The sequence below is a fragment of the Schistocerca nitens genome, chromosome 8 (assembly GCF_023898315.1).
Source record: "Schistocerca nitens isolate TAMUIC-IGC-003100 chromosome 8, iqSchNite1.1, whole genome shotgun sequence".
Classification (NCBI taxonomy): domain Eukaryota; kingdom Metazoa; phylum Arthropoda; class Insecta; order Orthoptera; family Acrididae; genus Schistocerca; species Schistocerca nitens.
The window spans coordinates 35,608,618-35,624,398 of NC_064621.1; the positions used below are offsets into that span (position 1 = coordinate 35,608,618).

Genomic DNA, 15,781 nt, shown 5'->3' on the forward strand with positions numbered 1-15,781 from the left:
CCTGCGAACCTTGCAGAACTAGCACTCCTGAAAGAAAGGATAAGCGGAGACATGGCTTAGTCACAGTCTGGGGGATGTTTCCAGAATGAGATTTTCACTCTGCAGCGGAGTGTGCGCTGATATGAAACTTCCTGGCTGATTAAAACTGTGTGCCGGACCGAGACTCGAACTCGGGACCTTTGCCTTTCGCGGGCAAGTGCTCTACCATCTGAGCTACCGAAGCACGACTCACGTCCGGTACTCAGCTTTACTTCTGCCAGTATCTCGCCTCCTACCTTCCAAACTTTACAGTTCTCCTGCGAACCTTGCGGAGGAGGCGAGATACTGGCACTAGTAAAGCTGTGAGTAGCGGGCGTGAGTCGTGCTTCGGTAGCTCAGATGGTAGAGCACTTGCCCGCGAAAGGCAAAGGTCCCGAGTTCGAGTCTCCGTCGGGCACACAGTTTTAATCTGCCAGGAAGTTTCATTTTATTTAATTGCTGGACCATCGACGCCAATAAGTGTTTTGCAGAAATATACCGCATTCTCAAAAGTACTTCTACTATCGTACTCATCAATTAAAGTCGTTAAGATAGTACCTGCAGATATTATTTAATTGCAAATTTTCATTTATAAACTTATATGTTGCTTTCATAATTCGCAATTGCTGAGTGATAGAAACCTTCGACCATTGGATTCATTTGTGCATTCTTATCGTATACTGTAGACTCAGCAGCATTTGGCCTGTAATTTGGCAACTACGTATCCCAGCCCCTTGACAACGAAACCAGCCAAAACTTAATATTTCAACTCTGCGTCAGAGGGTGCGTAGTTGAAGGCCACCACATTTCAATTCATATTGTTTTGAAAGCCATCAGGTTCAAAATAGTGTAGCCAGTTTTCATCAGCAGTGATTACATTTGAAAGAAACTCCTATCTTCCTCTAACATCAACTTTAACTCCATGCAGACCTGTACGCGAATGTCCTTTTGTTCGGGAATCAATAATCTTGGAACCCATCGCGCAAAAACCCGTGTCATTTGTAATTTTTCTGTCACCAACGTGTGGGTGGCACCCAGTGAAATGTTTAGTATTTCTGAATGTGATCTGAAGGTAATTCGTCGATCCTCTCCCACAATGACAGCAGCAGTGTTGATGTTTTCTTCTGTAAGAGCAGTAACTGGAGCACCGAGTCCTCCTTCCTTTGAAACTGATTGTCTTCCCTCTTTAAGCATTTTAAACCACTATCGAGCTGTGCTGTAGGGAAGACTCTCCATAGGCCTCCTGTAACATTGTGTAGGCCTCAGCTGAAGATTTGTTGAGATGAAAGCAGAATTTCAAAGCCGCATAGTGTTCCTCGCGTCTTATCTCCATTGCAGCGGTAGGAGATACTGAACATGTTTGACCTTACCTGCCTCTTCCAAGCGGGGACCAGGAGTCCCAACCATGAAACTACGTGTTTGTTGCACATTAAGCTAACAGAATATCATAAGATTAAATTTTAGCCCGAGAAATTATGACAATAAAAAATTATAATCATTCTTTATTGAACAGCCCTCGTAGATTCCGTCAGGTACGTCTTTGTTCCATATCTGGTCACTATTCACTTCATGCATCGTGATCCTGATTACGTTTCGTGACGTCTTTCCGCTGCGGGGGGGGGGGGGGGGGGGGGCGCAAGCAAGTTTTCACATCTCGAACTGCGCGAGAGATGGTGAACTTTTCCTTTCTTAATGTTTCACTATCTGAGTTTTTGTAGCAGATGAGTGTTCTTGTTGCTTCCTTCACCGAGCTCAATCCCCGCTGAATACGAATGACTAGCATTGTGGAAGACAGATGCCCCTTAAAGAACCATAGTGAAAGGATTGCTTTAAGGGGCTCCGGAAAGGCTCAAAATCATGAAAAGTTCAATTTTTACTTTTTTGCGTTTTCTGAATATGCAGACTATTACCTTTTAATAGATATATAATTTATTCAATTCCGAAGACTACAACTATTTTTAAATTTTTTTTGAAATGTGTTCTACATGGGCGTGACCCACTGTGGCGCTGTTAAACTGCTGTCAAATGGTGTTATTATTAACGTCCGTGTTCATCAGGTACATTTTAGTGATGTGAGATAAAGTATGTGTTGTGGCTAACCTGTGATGGTTCAATATATATCGCTGGTGTGATTGTCGATTGTTTCATGTTTATTTACTCTGTCGTTATCTCGAAAATATTCGTAATTAATTCTCTTTCTTGAGTCTCTGTTTTGTTGAACTATAATAATGAGTAAAAGATAAGTTATTAGAAATCCTCTGAAGGCTTTTAAGAAAAGGAGAAATGTTGGAAAGCCAAAGGTATTTAGAAATATGGGAATGAAGATAGGTTCTAACATGGTACGAGCGATGCTTGCTTTAGACAAGGAACGCCTTCGGGCTGCAGACAGGGCTGTAAAGAGTCTAGAAATACAAGCAAGAGTAAACAGGAGGAGGAACAAGAGGAAGCTGGAGGAGGAGTTTGCAGAGGATGAAGATAATCCATCCTATGGACCTGGAATGCACTAAAAAGTTAATCCAATCTTTGTCGCTCGATTCCCAAAACTTTTATTTTCTCATACTAATTACATGTTTTCTAAGGATCTTCCAAACATATTTGTTTCAAACTTTCAGTAAATGTTACACAGTAGCTTCTGCATAATTTAACACAGCCTTTTTCCAAAAAACTGTATATTTTTGAATATATAAATAAAAAATTGCAAAAAAATGTGAATTTTGATTACAATTGAAAAAAAATCATCTTTAATAACTGAACTAAAATTTTGTAAAATCCCTGTGTTAAGTTGTAGCCCATATTCCAATAAATAATCTGTAAAAAGTTCAACTTCCTACCTCAAATACTTTGTGAGGAAAGATGTAATTTATAAGCGTTATTTTAACATTGCAAGTATAGGGCGTTCCGGAGCCCCTTAAAAGTTTGCTGAAGTTTGTAAGTTCGCTCTATTTTATGAATAAATGTGACTTAGAATCAACTCGGTACGCTATACTTCTTCCTGGTATGTACTCCAGCACACCATCCAGTATTGCTGAGTACAGGAACGCCAACTATCCTGTAAGTAAAATGCATGAGAGGGAGGGTCCATGTTGAAATGTTATCCCCTGTTCGGCTGTCCTGAAGTCTCCTAGCGTTTCCGATACGCACTTTACTATAAAACATAGGGTTACGTTCAAATAATGTTTCTTGCGACTTCAGTGGGTTCGCATTCTGTGGGACTTGCAAATGATAGTCATTGTTTGTTCAAAGGGAAACAGGCAACTAGGGAAAACTCCAATTTATATGGCGAAAGTTCGTCCAGCAGGCCAAAACTTGGGTGATATCAATATTATATAAACAGTGGACAGCTTTTAATGTTGATACTGTCCTTTAGTAGGAATAACGTTTTATAAATACACTGATCAGCCAGAACATTATGACCACATGCATACTATCGATGTAAACCTGTCCAGGCGATAGCAGCGTCATCTGGCGAGGAATGACAGCTAGTTAGACGCACGCACTGTGCATGTGGTATCAGTGAGCGAGCTGCCCGTGTGTAGAATATGGAAGGGGGGGGGGGCGATCGATCTCGGTTTGGCCGAGAGCAGAGTTTTATGTCCCGGAGGTTCGGCACGGGCGTTTCGGAAACTGCACGACTTGTCGGCTGTTCGAGGAGTGCTGTGGCGAGTGTCTTCAACACGTGGCGAAACCGAGGTCAAACCGCGTCCAGACGTCGTGGGAATGGGCGGCCGTCCTTCATTACAGATGTCGGCCGTCATAGGCTGGGTAGACTGGTGAAACAGACAGGCAGCGAACTGTGGCGTAACTAACAAATGGTTCAAATGGCTCAGAGCACTATGGGACTTAACAGCTGTGGTCATCAGTCCCCTAGAACTTAGAACTACTTAAACCTAACTAACCTAAGGACATCACACACATCCATGCCCGAGGCAGGATTCGAACCTGCGACCGTAGCAGTCGCGCGGTTCCGGACTGCGCGCCTACAACCGCGAGACCACTGCGGCCGGCGGCGTAACTAACATCAGACTTTCATGATGGGTACATCTACATCTACATCCATACTCCGCAAGCCACCTGACGGTGTGTGGCGGAGGGTACCTTGAGTCCCTCTATCGGTTCTCCCTTCTATTCCAGTCTCGTATTGTTCGTGGAAAGAAGGATTGTCGGTGTGCTTCTGTGTGGGCTCTAATCTCTCTGATTTTATCCTCATGGTCTCTTCGCGAGATATACGTAGGAGGGAGCAATATACTGTTGGACTCTTCGGTGAAGGTATGTTCTCGAAATTTTAACAAAAGCACGTACCGAGCTACTGAGCGTCTCTCCTGCAGAGTCTTCCACTGGAGTTTATCTATCATCTCCGTAACGCTTTCGCGATTGCTAAATGATCCTGTAACGAAGCGCGCTGCTCTCCGTTGGATCTTCTCTATCTCTTCTATCAACCCTATCTGGTACGGATCCCACACTGCTGAGCAGTATTCAAGCAGTGGGCGAACAAGCGTACTGTAACCTACTTCCTTTGTTTTCGGATTGCATTTCCTTAGGATTCTTCCAATGAATCTCAGTCTGGCATCTGCTTTACCGACGATAAACTTTATATGATCATTCCATTTTAAATCACTCCTAATGCGTACTGCCAGATAATTTATGGAATTAACTGCTTCCAGTTGCTGACCTGCTATTTTGTAGCTAAATGATAAGGGATCTATCTTTCTATGTATTCGCAGCACATTACACTTGTCTACATTGAGATTCAATTGCCATTCCCTGCACCATGTGTCAATTCGCTGCAGATCCTCCTGCATTTCAGTACAATTTTCCATTGTTACAACCTCTCGATATACCACAGCATCATCCGCAAAAAGCCTCAGTGAACTTCCGATGTCATCCACCAGTTCATTTATGTATATTGTGAATAGCAACGGTCCTACAACACTCCCCTGCGGCACACCTGAAATCACTCTTACTTCGGAATACTTCTCTCCATTGAGAATGACATGCTGCGTTCTGTTATGTAGGAACTCTTCAATCCAATCACACAATTGGTCCTATAGTCCATATGCTCTTACTTTATTCATTAAACTACTGTGGGGAACTGTATCGAACGCCTTGCGGAAGTCAAGAAACACGGTGTCTACCTGTGAACCCGTGTCTATGGCCCTCTGAGTCTCGTGGACGAATAGCGCGAGCTGGGTTTCACACGACCTTTTCGGAACCCATGCTGATTCCTACAGAGTAGAATTCTAGTCTCCAGAAAAGTCATTATACTCGAACATAATACGTGTTCCAAAATTCTACAACCGATCGACGTTAGAGATATAGGTCTATAGTTCTGCACATCTGTTCGACGTCCCTTCTTGAAAACGGGGATGACCTGTGCCCTTTTCCAATCCTTTGGAACGCTACGCTCTTCTAGAGACCTACGGTACACCGCTGCAAGAAGGGGGGCAAGTTCCTTCGCGTACTCTGTGTAAAATCCAACTGGTATCCCATCAGGTCCAGCGGCCTGTCCTCTTTTGAGCGATTTTAATTGTTTCTCTATCCGTTTGTCGTCTATTTAGATATCTACCATTTTGTCATCTGTGCGACAATCTAGAGAAGCAACTACAGTGCAGTCTTCCTCTGTGAAACAGCTTTGGAAAAAGACGTTTAGTATTTCGGCCTGTTTCAGTACCATTTTGGTCACAGAGTGTCTGGACATTTTGTTTTGATCCACCTGAACATCAAGTGTGTCTGTACACACAGTGCACCGGGCACTCCTAACGATGGGCCTCCGCAGCGAACGACCCGTGCATCTACCAGTACAACATCACGACATCAGTGACTGCGACTGAAAAGCGCTCGTGACAATCGGCACTGGACGTCGGTGCAGGGGCAGTGCGCTGCGCCGTCTAATGAATCCCGATACCTTCCTTATGATGCCGATGGGAGGGCGCGAATGCGTCATCTTTAGAGGAGCAGCCCCTTCATACCTGTACAGTGGGACGGAGGCAAGCTGACGGCGGCTCCGTTACGCTCTGGAGGATATTCATATGAGCATCCGTCGGTCCAGTGGAGCTCGTGCCATGCACCATGACAGGCGAGGAGTATCGTACACTGATTGCAGACCACGTAAACACCTTCGCGATCATGTTTCCCGACGGGAGTGGCATTTTTAAATAAGATAACCCGCCATGTCACAAGGCCAGGAGTGTAATGGAGTGGTTAGAGGAACACAGTGGAGAGTTCCAGTTGACGTACTGGCCCCCCAATGCGCCAGATCTGAGCCCGATCGAACACATCTGGGTCGTGATTGAACGTAGCGTCAGAGCTCATCGCCCACCTCGCCGGAATATATGGGAATTAAGTGACTTGTGTGTGCAGATGTGGTGCCACCTCCCTCCAGCGACGTGCCGAGGCCTCACTGCTTCCATGCCATGTTGCGTCGCCACTGTTATCCGTTCCAAAGGTGGACTCACCGGCTATTAGACAGGTGGTCATAATGTTTAACTTGGAAACAGAATAGCTATCTGTATCATTCATTATTACCGGTTTCAATGAAGCTACATGGATTAGGGTCTAACGTCCCATTCACTCTTTCTTTACAGTTTACACCTTTGCTTCTCCCACATGTAATCTCTCTATGAGGTTCTAATTCCCAGCCAAGAATTGAGTAACATTTCCTCACACTCTTCGGATTAGGGGAGCATTTCCTCTTCGGATTTGCTCACCCTTAGAAACACTTTCCCTCGCTCACCACTGTCCTTCGTAGGTTTGCCGTACTCTTTGCTGGGCGTTTCTACTTAGTGCTATGACCACCATGTTTGACGACATTTTGGTGCTAACAAGGTCGTGTCATTCTTTAATTCCAACCGGCAAGTTCTCCATTCCTTCTACACTTTCTGTAGCAAAGTTTCGTGCACACTATTTATTCTTTATTTCGACTTCAAATGTTTTTCAATTATCCGTTGATGATCGCATTCTCAAAACCACAGGTTTTTCCGTTTCTTCTGGTACAGGATCGATGAGTATTTCCTGCTAAGATTGGTTCGTGTTGCTGTGAGTCAGTATTTTTTCGGTATTCTTTCCCGTTCCTCAAAATCAGTTGTATTCTCCAGATATTTTTTCACATACTTGATGCTGCTTATTACTATCGTTTAAAAACACACGAAGCGACGTTGACGCCACTGCGATAAATAAGTAATAAGTAATTGGGTGACAAATGTTGAATATGTGAAGTAGGTAGGTAGGTTTTGGGGAAGGAGACCAGACAGCGAGGTCATCGGTCTCATCGGATTAGGGAAGGACGGGGAAGGAAGTCGGCCGTGCCCTTTGAAAGGAACCATCCCGGCATTTGCCTGGAGCGGTTTAGGAAAATCACGGAAAACCTAGATCAGGATGGCCGGACGCGGGATTGAACCGTCGTCCTCCCGAATGCGAGTCCAGTGTCTAACCACTGCGCCACCTCGCTCGGTATGTGAAGTCATCAAGCAACTTTGTCGACCTTACTGTCGCCAGTAGGGGGTAGTACTACGCATTTCTGCACAACGGAGCAAATTTCGAATAAATTTGTAAACATGATCTGTTGTAAACGTAAAAGTCGCAAAATTACTGTCCTCGCTGTAACCGAGCCAAAGATGATCTTATTTTGTGTTTCTTTCCTTTCGTCCCATCTTTCTTTTCTTTACAGACATTATTTAGTTAAGAAAATGTAGATCATTAACTGGTGACGACGAAATTCGGAAGTCTATACCCGTCTCCTTGTGACGCAATACGACACACTTTTGTTGTAATGTACTTCGCAATAAACCAGCAGAAACTGCAAGACCGGTAAATAAAATAACGAGTCTTACCTCAATGTAAACACATAATTGTCTAACGCAATGGAAAGGATGCTGCCTGTCAGACGCGAAACTCGAACCCTGAGTGACAAGCGAGCTGGATTCGCGCACCTAGTTCCGGAACCACACCGACCTCAATACGTGAGTTGGGTTGGGTAGATCAGGTTCGACAGACTGGTAAGTCCAACCGCTGCACCGTGCGGCGAGGTACGTCATCTGGCGACGTCACATATTCCTCATTTCTCACCCACTTTCGGGTTATTTCCCGATATTCGTGGGCCTTTGCGTCTTATATTATATTACTTGTCTCAGCTTCATCTACGTTGCATCATAGATTTTTAAACGTTAATAAGAATCACACTGTATATATGCTGGAGTCAGTGTCAAGAATGAAACTTCAGTGTTTTGTCATCTCATCTGTAAAACTGTATTAGCTTTGCTAGTTTTGTGTACTGTCGCCGTTGTTCCCGACGTATTTGTTGGTGTACTCGACTTTTCTCCGATCCGATAGCCGTTATCGACCCTTTTTGCGGTGCATCACTTAAGAGGATACACATAAGACTGGCGAATAAGAAATGAAGACTTTCCCTATAAACTTATTTCCCATCGTACCCTGCGCTATTAGTATGCACTTTAGCCAGGGAGATTGTAACTCTTCGAATCCATCTGAGAAATATCTTTTGACAAGCTATCACCTCCTCGTTTAACAAAAATTTTTCACCTGTCAAGCCAAATTGTCACCTTAAGCAAAGGCCAAATTTTGACCGTAAAGCAAAGAGATCAATGCGAATCTGGACTGACAGCCTCTCATGCTTGAGACCATTACAGCGATGAGTGGCACATTACGTTGAAGAAAGAGTGTTTCCATGGCACCAGATCTGATCCTTTTTCAACAAAGTTCTCTTTCCAGTGACTCAACAATGAAGCAAAGTGGTTAGCTACGTCTATGTTCACATAATGCCGTCTATTTCGGTTTTGATCTGGTACATCCTTAAAAGATATTCCCATACACGTCACATTACTACAGTTTCCAACATTTCGTTCAAGTTTCTATTACTGAAATCTAATATATACCACCAAGACCTACTTCCGTACTTGAGCGCGCTGCAACATCGGTTGTATGCTGTTCGTGTACGTTCGATATAGTATTCCTTGTCGTTCTACTTTTTCTTTACTTTTGTTCTTTAAGTATACAAACGTAGTCTCCGATTTCCATCATACGTGTATGCGTGTTATTTACTGCGATGTTTTGTCATTGACTAACTATTTACGATCATCCCCGACACCTCCACAGTTTCCGAGAGCTCACGTACATTTCCTTACGTTCACGCCATCACACCAAACACGGTCACAAGCATCACACAACGCACTGTAGATAGCTTTCGTATCACTGTACGTTAACGGATGAAAATCTCAATTTTTCTAGGTACAATAATGTCAGCTATGCAAGGTGTCTCCACGAATTTGGTTGTGCTACTGCAGAAAAAATAATGTTGTCTCTTAAAGAATGACACCGCACACCCCGTTCCACTTTATGATAGTTTTTCAATGAAAGAATAGCATGTTCAAGGAGTCGGGGCGTATTAAAAACACTCTGAGATGGAGACCCAGATGCAGGACGTAATATTATAGCAACGGAAATATCACAGCATACGTCACAACCGATTACCACACTACAGAGTCTTCACATAATCCCCCCAAAGAAACAAAATTACGATGTTTCAAATCAGATGAATGTTCTGGCAACGCAAGATGATTTGCACGATCTATCCAGCGTTACACTAAGCTGTAAGTGCGTATCAACATTGGAATATTCATCATGCTCCAATCAGCACAATAGTTCCGTAATTTTGGGCTCCAAAATCAGCTGGTAAGTCGGCTTGCAGACATACAGATTTTACAAGATCATTAACAACCATTCCAGCCTCTGCCAAACCTTTGTTAATGAGAGCTACCAGCAATCGCATATTGGTTGACATAGTTACAAACGAGACTATCCTAACTCTTAAAAATGTGTGGCATATATGAAGGAGACTTCATTTGTGAAGAATACGTGTGTTGAACCTTTGTAAGGAAACCAATGCATTATATCCACACCAGTTATTTCTAGTACATAAATCTTCTGATGCTGTACATATATCGCCTGCAATAGTGTGCAAAGTGTTACGACCGTAGCACATGTCAACTATAAGAATGTAGGTGGATGCAACATTACTGAATCTCTCAACTGTGGCTTGCTCAAAATCCAAGATTCTCACATGACGATCTCCACTGCCAATGCTGACATTCTGTTTTTTGCCTTTGTCGATAAACTGTAAGGGGCATTCAAAAAGAAACGAGCAGGAGTCTGGAATGCGCAAACCGGTGACAGGAGGGTAATATCGTGGCGTGTGTGACGAGATGTTTCCAACCAGAGCGTGGAAGTTCACAGCTCGTCGCTAGAGGGCACGCGCGCACGTCAGAGCTAGCAGAAGCATGCTGCCAGTCGCATTGCAAACAGTGACATGGAGGCGTCAACAGAAGAGCAAAGAGGTATTGCTAGTTTTCTGACAGCGGAAGGAGTAGGAGGAACGGATATTCATCGACGAATGTCACAAGGGTACGCCGAACACTGCCTGTCCCTTGCAAGGGTGAAGGCGCAGCACAAGCGCTCAGGGAAGGACAGGTGTCGTTAGCCGATGATGCACGGTCTGGAGCACCACATTGCATTACCGATGACATCGTCCAGCTGGTGGATGCTCTCGTTACCCAGTACCGCAGAGTTACAGTGAAAGCCATAGCCGCCGTGATCGGATTGAGCGACGGAAGTGTTGATTGGTTCAAATGGCTCTGAGCACTATGGGACTCAACTGCTGTGGTCATAAGTCCCCTAGAACTTAGAACTACTTAAACCTAACTAACCTAAGGACATGACACACATCCATGCCCGAGGCAGGATTCGAACCTGCGACCGTAGCGGTCGTGCGGTTCCAGACTGTAGCGCCTTTAACCGCTCGGCCACTCCGGCCGGCAACGGAAGTGTTGACACCAAGATGAAGGAACGACTGCACATGCGCAAAATCTGTGCCCAACCATACCAGGAAGCATGTCGAACGGCCCACTGTCTTGTTCATCTGCAGCGCTATCCTCGGGAAGGGAATGCGTTCCTGGCACGAGTGGTGGCTGGAGATGAGTCATGGTGGCATCACTGCGAACCAGAATCAAAATGACAACGTCTCCAGTGGAAGCATCCAGGGTCACCACCACCCAAAAAAGCCACGACATCCACACAAGTGCAGGAAAGCTTATGCTGACGTTGTCCTTTGACCAAGATGGCCCCCTTCTGATTCACGTCCTGCTACATGGGACAACAGTGAATGCCCAGCATTACTTGCAAACCTTGACCACCCTTCGCCAAGCGATCAAATCAAAACGATGCACTCTCATCTATGGCGTCATTCTGCTCCAAGAAAACGTAGAACCTCATACGGCTAACACAGTCGCGGCACTCCTACAGAAATTCAAATGGGAGGTTCTCGGCCACCCTCCATACAGTCATGACCCCTCTCCCTGTGATTACACCATTTTTGGTCCCCTTAAAAATGCTCTGAGGGGTAAACGATTCACCTCGGACGACGACGTCCAGCTGTATGTGCGGAACTGGTTAAGATCACAGCTCTGGGAATTTTATGAGACAGCCATTCACCGCCTTGTGTCACAGCGGGACAAGTGTCTCAACAGCCAGGGCCCAATAGTTCTAACATACAAGTACTGGTTTCTGTAATTAGGCCTCGGGATCGTTTCTTTTTGATCGTCCCTTATAATATCAGGTGCCAAGGTACACTTAAAGCACCGAATTAGAACGACTACTGGCTGAGATTTGAGTACCACGCTTTGTGTAATGTAAACAATGCACCTCACTCATGTGTGCATATAAAAATGACAGGGAGAAAGGGATGTATTCCTTATCAGAAAATGATACCGTGTGTGTGTGTGTGTGTGTGTGTGTGTGTGTGTGTGGTTGGTGAGGTCTCTTAACAGCAAGTTCCATCTTCAAGGCATCACGGAAGGTCTCCTGACATCCATGCGGTGTTAGCGCCCTCGTGGGAACCAATCACACATATCCTACTTCCTGAAACTGCTAGATCTTAGATACATAAGCAAGAAGTCTTACGTGTACTCTGAAAATGCATGAGAGATCAAATATTGAAAATGCGTACGTAACAGCTACGAGCACTTGTTCAGCTTCGAAAGCCATCTCTTGTACTGCAAGGGTGTTTTCTAATTTTTTTATTTTTTTAAGGAGTAGGTGTGGACCAAAACAAGAAAAACATGTCCAATGAATACAGGCTCTGAGCATGCCTTAAGAGCTGAGTCTCGTTTTGTAGAAAAAAACGAGATTCACAGTAGCAGAAATGAACAAGTGCTCATAACTCTTGTCCACACTATCACTGTGAAAGTGTCCTGCCCTACAATCTTGACAACAACGCTACCAGTGCATGTGTACCACTGTCAGAGTTGTCAGAATGATTCTCGCAAGTAACTTTCGACTCTTTCGTTTCCGGACCGGGGTCCCTTACCTCGGAGTGATACATTTTCCCTTCTCCACAATCTCTGAGAGATTGTAACATGATCACTGAATCGCCTTGTACATCACGTTGGGGTAAATTTGTGGCAGAGATAGAACGTGATGTATTAACGACAGTAAGAGCAAGCCTGAATTAGTCGTCACGCCCTATGAGACTTCGCAAAATGTGGGTTCAGCCAGAGAAAAATGAATGCTAAGGCTGAAATTTTCTTACCGTCCTCGTTCCAGGCTCCTTCCACTTGATACGAGGCCGTAGCGGCGCCGAAAATGAAGTCCTCAGGAAAGCTTGCGGTGGGCTGCTGCGTTACAGCTGTGCCCACCAAAGACAGTACGACCGCCAATATCATCACGGTAGGAACGTGACCAGGATCCATGTAGCCTGCTGACTCAAAAAGCGCAAACTTCGTACAAAACCAGGTAAATCTCTGCTGCTGCTATAGCGCACTATCTTCTCCGCTCTCAAGACATCGGCGACAAATCGATTTCATTTGAGATTAGCTCCGATGTCCTCTGATATCGGAGTTTACCGAGTGTCAAGCTGATCGGCAAGACGCAGCTTGGCAGCTTGTTGTAGCACACGTGCTCCAGAATTTTCATTTTTTTTTTATTTTCATTTATTTTTTTTTTTTTTCTTCACGTGTGTACTTTGTGGTGAGCGCCTCTTCCAGATGTCTGACATACACAGTAATGTTATTCCTACAATTCTTGAAATCATTTGAGAGCCAATTTCGTGAAAGAAATTGATTCTTAATACACAGCTGTTATGTCAGTAACAAATAATATTTTAAGTTGTTCTGTCAGTAAGAAATAACCTTTAAGTATTTAAAAGCTTCACAGAGATCTAATGAAGCATAGTGTGCCGCCTCTGCAGGTGAAAAGTAAATAGTGGCAGTTATTGGTATTGAATACCTTTGGATCTCTAGTGTGTGTATCAAGCCTAAACTAACAAAAAAGTGCATGTGCAGATGCTTGTGTTGTTACTGGATGAGAACAAAAGCGGAAGTGTGAATACTTGCAGTAAATCTAGTCAAATTCGTGAATTTAAATGCCGTTTACAAGTCTTTGAAAGAACTGTAAAATGTATGGTAACTGTCTGTTATGAAAATGTGCTTCAGCAACTTGGTTCTGATAGTACGTTATCAGAGGTAAGTGTATCATCTGAAAAAAACCTAAATTTATTAATAATATTGCCTCCAGGTCGTTACTATACAACACATATAACAGTGGGTCCCAACGCACTGTCCTGGAGCACGCCTGAAGTTACTTTCACGCATGTCAGTGACTCTCCTCCCAAGACTTCATGTTGCTTTCGTTTCAGAGAGAACTCCTCAGTCTAATCACAAATTTCATTTGATATCCCTTACCATCGTACATTCGTTAATAAACATAGATTACCGACTTGAAAGCTTTTCGGAAGTCCAGAAAACCGTATCCACTTGTATGCCTTGACCCATAACTTTCAGAACGTCATGTGCATGGCCGACTTTTGCGGAGCGGATCCTGGTTCTCTAGGAGGAGGTCATTCTGTACGAGGTACCTCATTGCGGCTGAGCTCAGAACATGTTCTAATGTTCCGCAACAGGTGGATGTCAATGGTGACGGCGCGTAGTTTCGTGAACACCCCACGTATCCTTCTTATAGATGGATGTAAGCAGAGGTTTCCCTCTCACCGCTGAACACAGAGACATATTTGAGGGTTCTATGGCATATTACCGTGAAGAAGGAGCCTCATTCAGCTGCAAATTCTACACAGGATGTCATAGGGACTGCGTCAGACGCTGGGGTCTTGTTCAAGTTTAGTGATTTCTGCTGTTTCACAAAGACACTGACACATCTGTATCACTCATCTTTGCAGTGGAGCGAAAATTAAGCTCTGTGTGTACTCCAGTATCCCCATAATATAGGCTGCACATGGCGTCATTTTACTGAACCAAATCTAAGTCACGCAACTCGGGGCAGGAAGCCGAGTATGTCATTACGCAATTATAGCGCACAGTTTATGATACTTTTCTTATAGATAAAATGTTGTGCTTTATACTAGAAGTAAAGACTTTCACGTATATTGACATAAGTCTTGTGTTGTATCCTGCAGATTAGGTAAACTGATGGAAATCTCACTTGTGAGAGAGAACTTCTTCAAAATGCTTGCTGAGATATATTGGACGTTAGAATGTATGTTCATCCTTAGATATAAAACTCGATGAAAGACTAACGTTTTAAAATGACGGAAAGTTTGTATCTAACACACCACAGGAAATCTCTAGCCTACAATACTTTCTGCTATACTGTAATATGTCAATTGTTTTGGTATCTGTACTGGATTACGCAAAAATCATAAAATACAAACGCTTATAATGGGAAAAACGGACATTATGGATATAAACGGATTTCATTTGTTATAAAAGCGTAATAAGAAGAAAACGAATATGCGTTGTTGAAGAATCGACAGAAAACTAATGCTGCCTGCCATAGTTCGTCCTCTACACCTGAGGAAGCGGCGAAATAAGTTTGACAGTGCAAAAAAACAGGGATTCACCAAATAAATATAAATATGACGTTTGTGAAAATAACTGTCAACAATTTTCAAATGGCCACGTGTAATAACGATAACCGTCACATTAATATTAGGTATTTTGGAAAAAATAATTAACTATACTGGTACATGATCTATAACAACAATGTGACAAGTCTTCTTTTGTTACAATTAATGCTTTATTTCAGGAATAAACGAAAAAAAAAACTGTCAGCTCAACTTGACCTGATATGCACCACAGCTTAACCCAAAGCATTTACTGACGTCAGCTACAAACACTGAAGTATGAAAATCCGTCACTGCGCAGGTCAGGACACGATCAGCTACGACGGTCATTGCAAGAACTGGAAAGAACCCATTAAATTCAGAAACCAGACGCTGCTGTGAATGTTGGGAAAATTATTTCCTATCCACAAAAAAGGTGACTGGATCCAAAATGTGAGCTGAAGCCAGTGGCTTCGTGAATCACGCTCTACATGTGTGGACATATGTGTAGATTGTGGTAGGAAGGACGCTAGAGAACTAAGTATAAAGAAAGGGTTGGGTTGTGTGGGGAAGGAGACCAGACAGCGAGGTCATCGGTCTCATCGGATTAGAGAAGGATAGGGAAGGAAGTCGGCCGTGCCCTTTGAAAGGAACCATCCCGGCATTTGCCTGGAGCGAGTTAGGGAAATCACGGAAAACCTAAATCAGGATGGCCGGACGCGGGATTGAACCGTCGTCCTCCAGAATGCGAGTCCAGTGTATAAAGTATAAAGAAAGAATCTATGTAAATGTGTACCTCGTACCTTGTACACTGTAAATCAGTTCATGTTACTGCTCAGTTGTATGCATATTATTGTGTTGTAT

At 43.8% G+C, this 15,781-nt stretch overlaps 1 protein-coding gene across 2 annotated transcripts in view; it reads right to left on the reverse strand.

Moving 5' to 3' along the window:
• LOC126199264 (myrosinase 1-like) overlaps nucleotides 1–12,850 on the reverse strand; it is a 152,431-nt gene extending 139,581 nt beyond the window's left edge. Inside the window, exon 1 of one of the 2 annotated variants that reach the window (XM_049936068.1) lies at nucleotides 12,614–12,850. In XM_049936068.1, coding sequence (XP_049792025.1) covers nucleotides 12,614–12,773 — 160 coding nt within the window. In that variant the 5' untranslated portion in view covers nucleotides 12,774–12,850. The remainder of the gene's footprint in view (nucleotides 1–12,613) is intronic. The other variant, XM_049936067.1, reaches the window with a different exon arrangement.
• Between the last annotated feature and the right edge of the window lie 2,931 nt (nucleotides 12,851–15,781).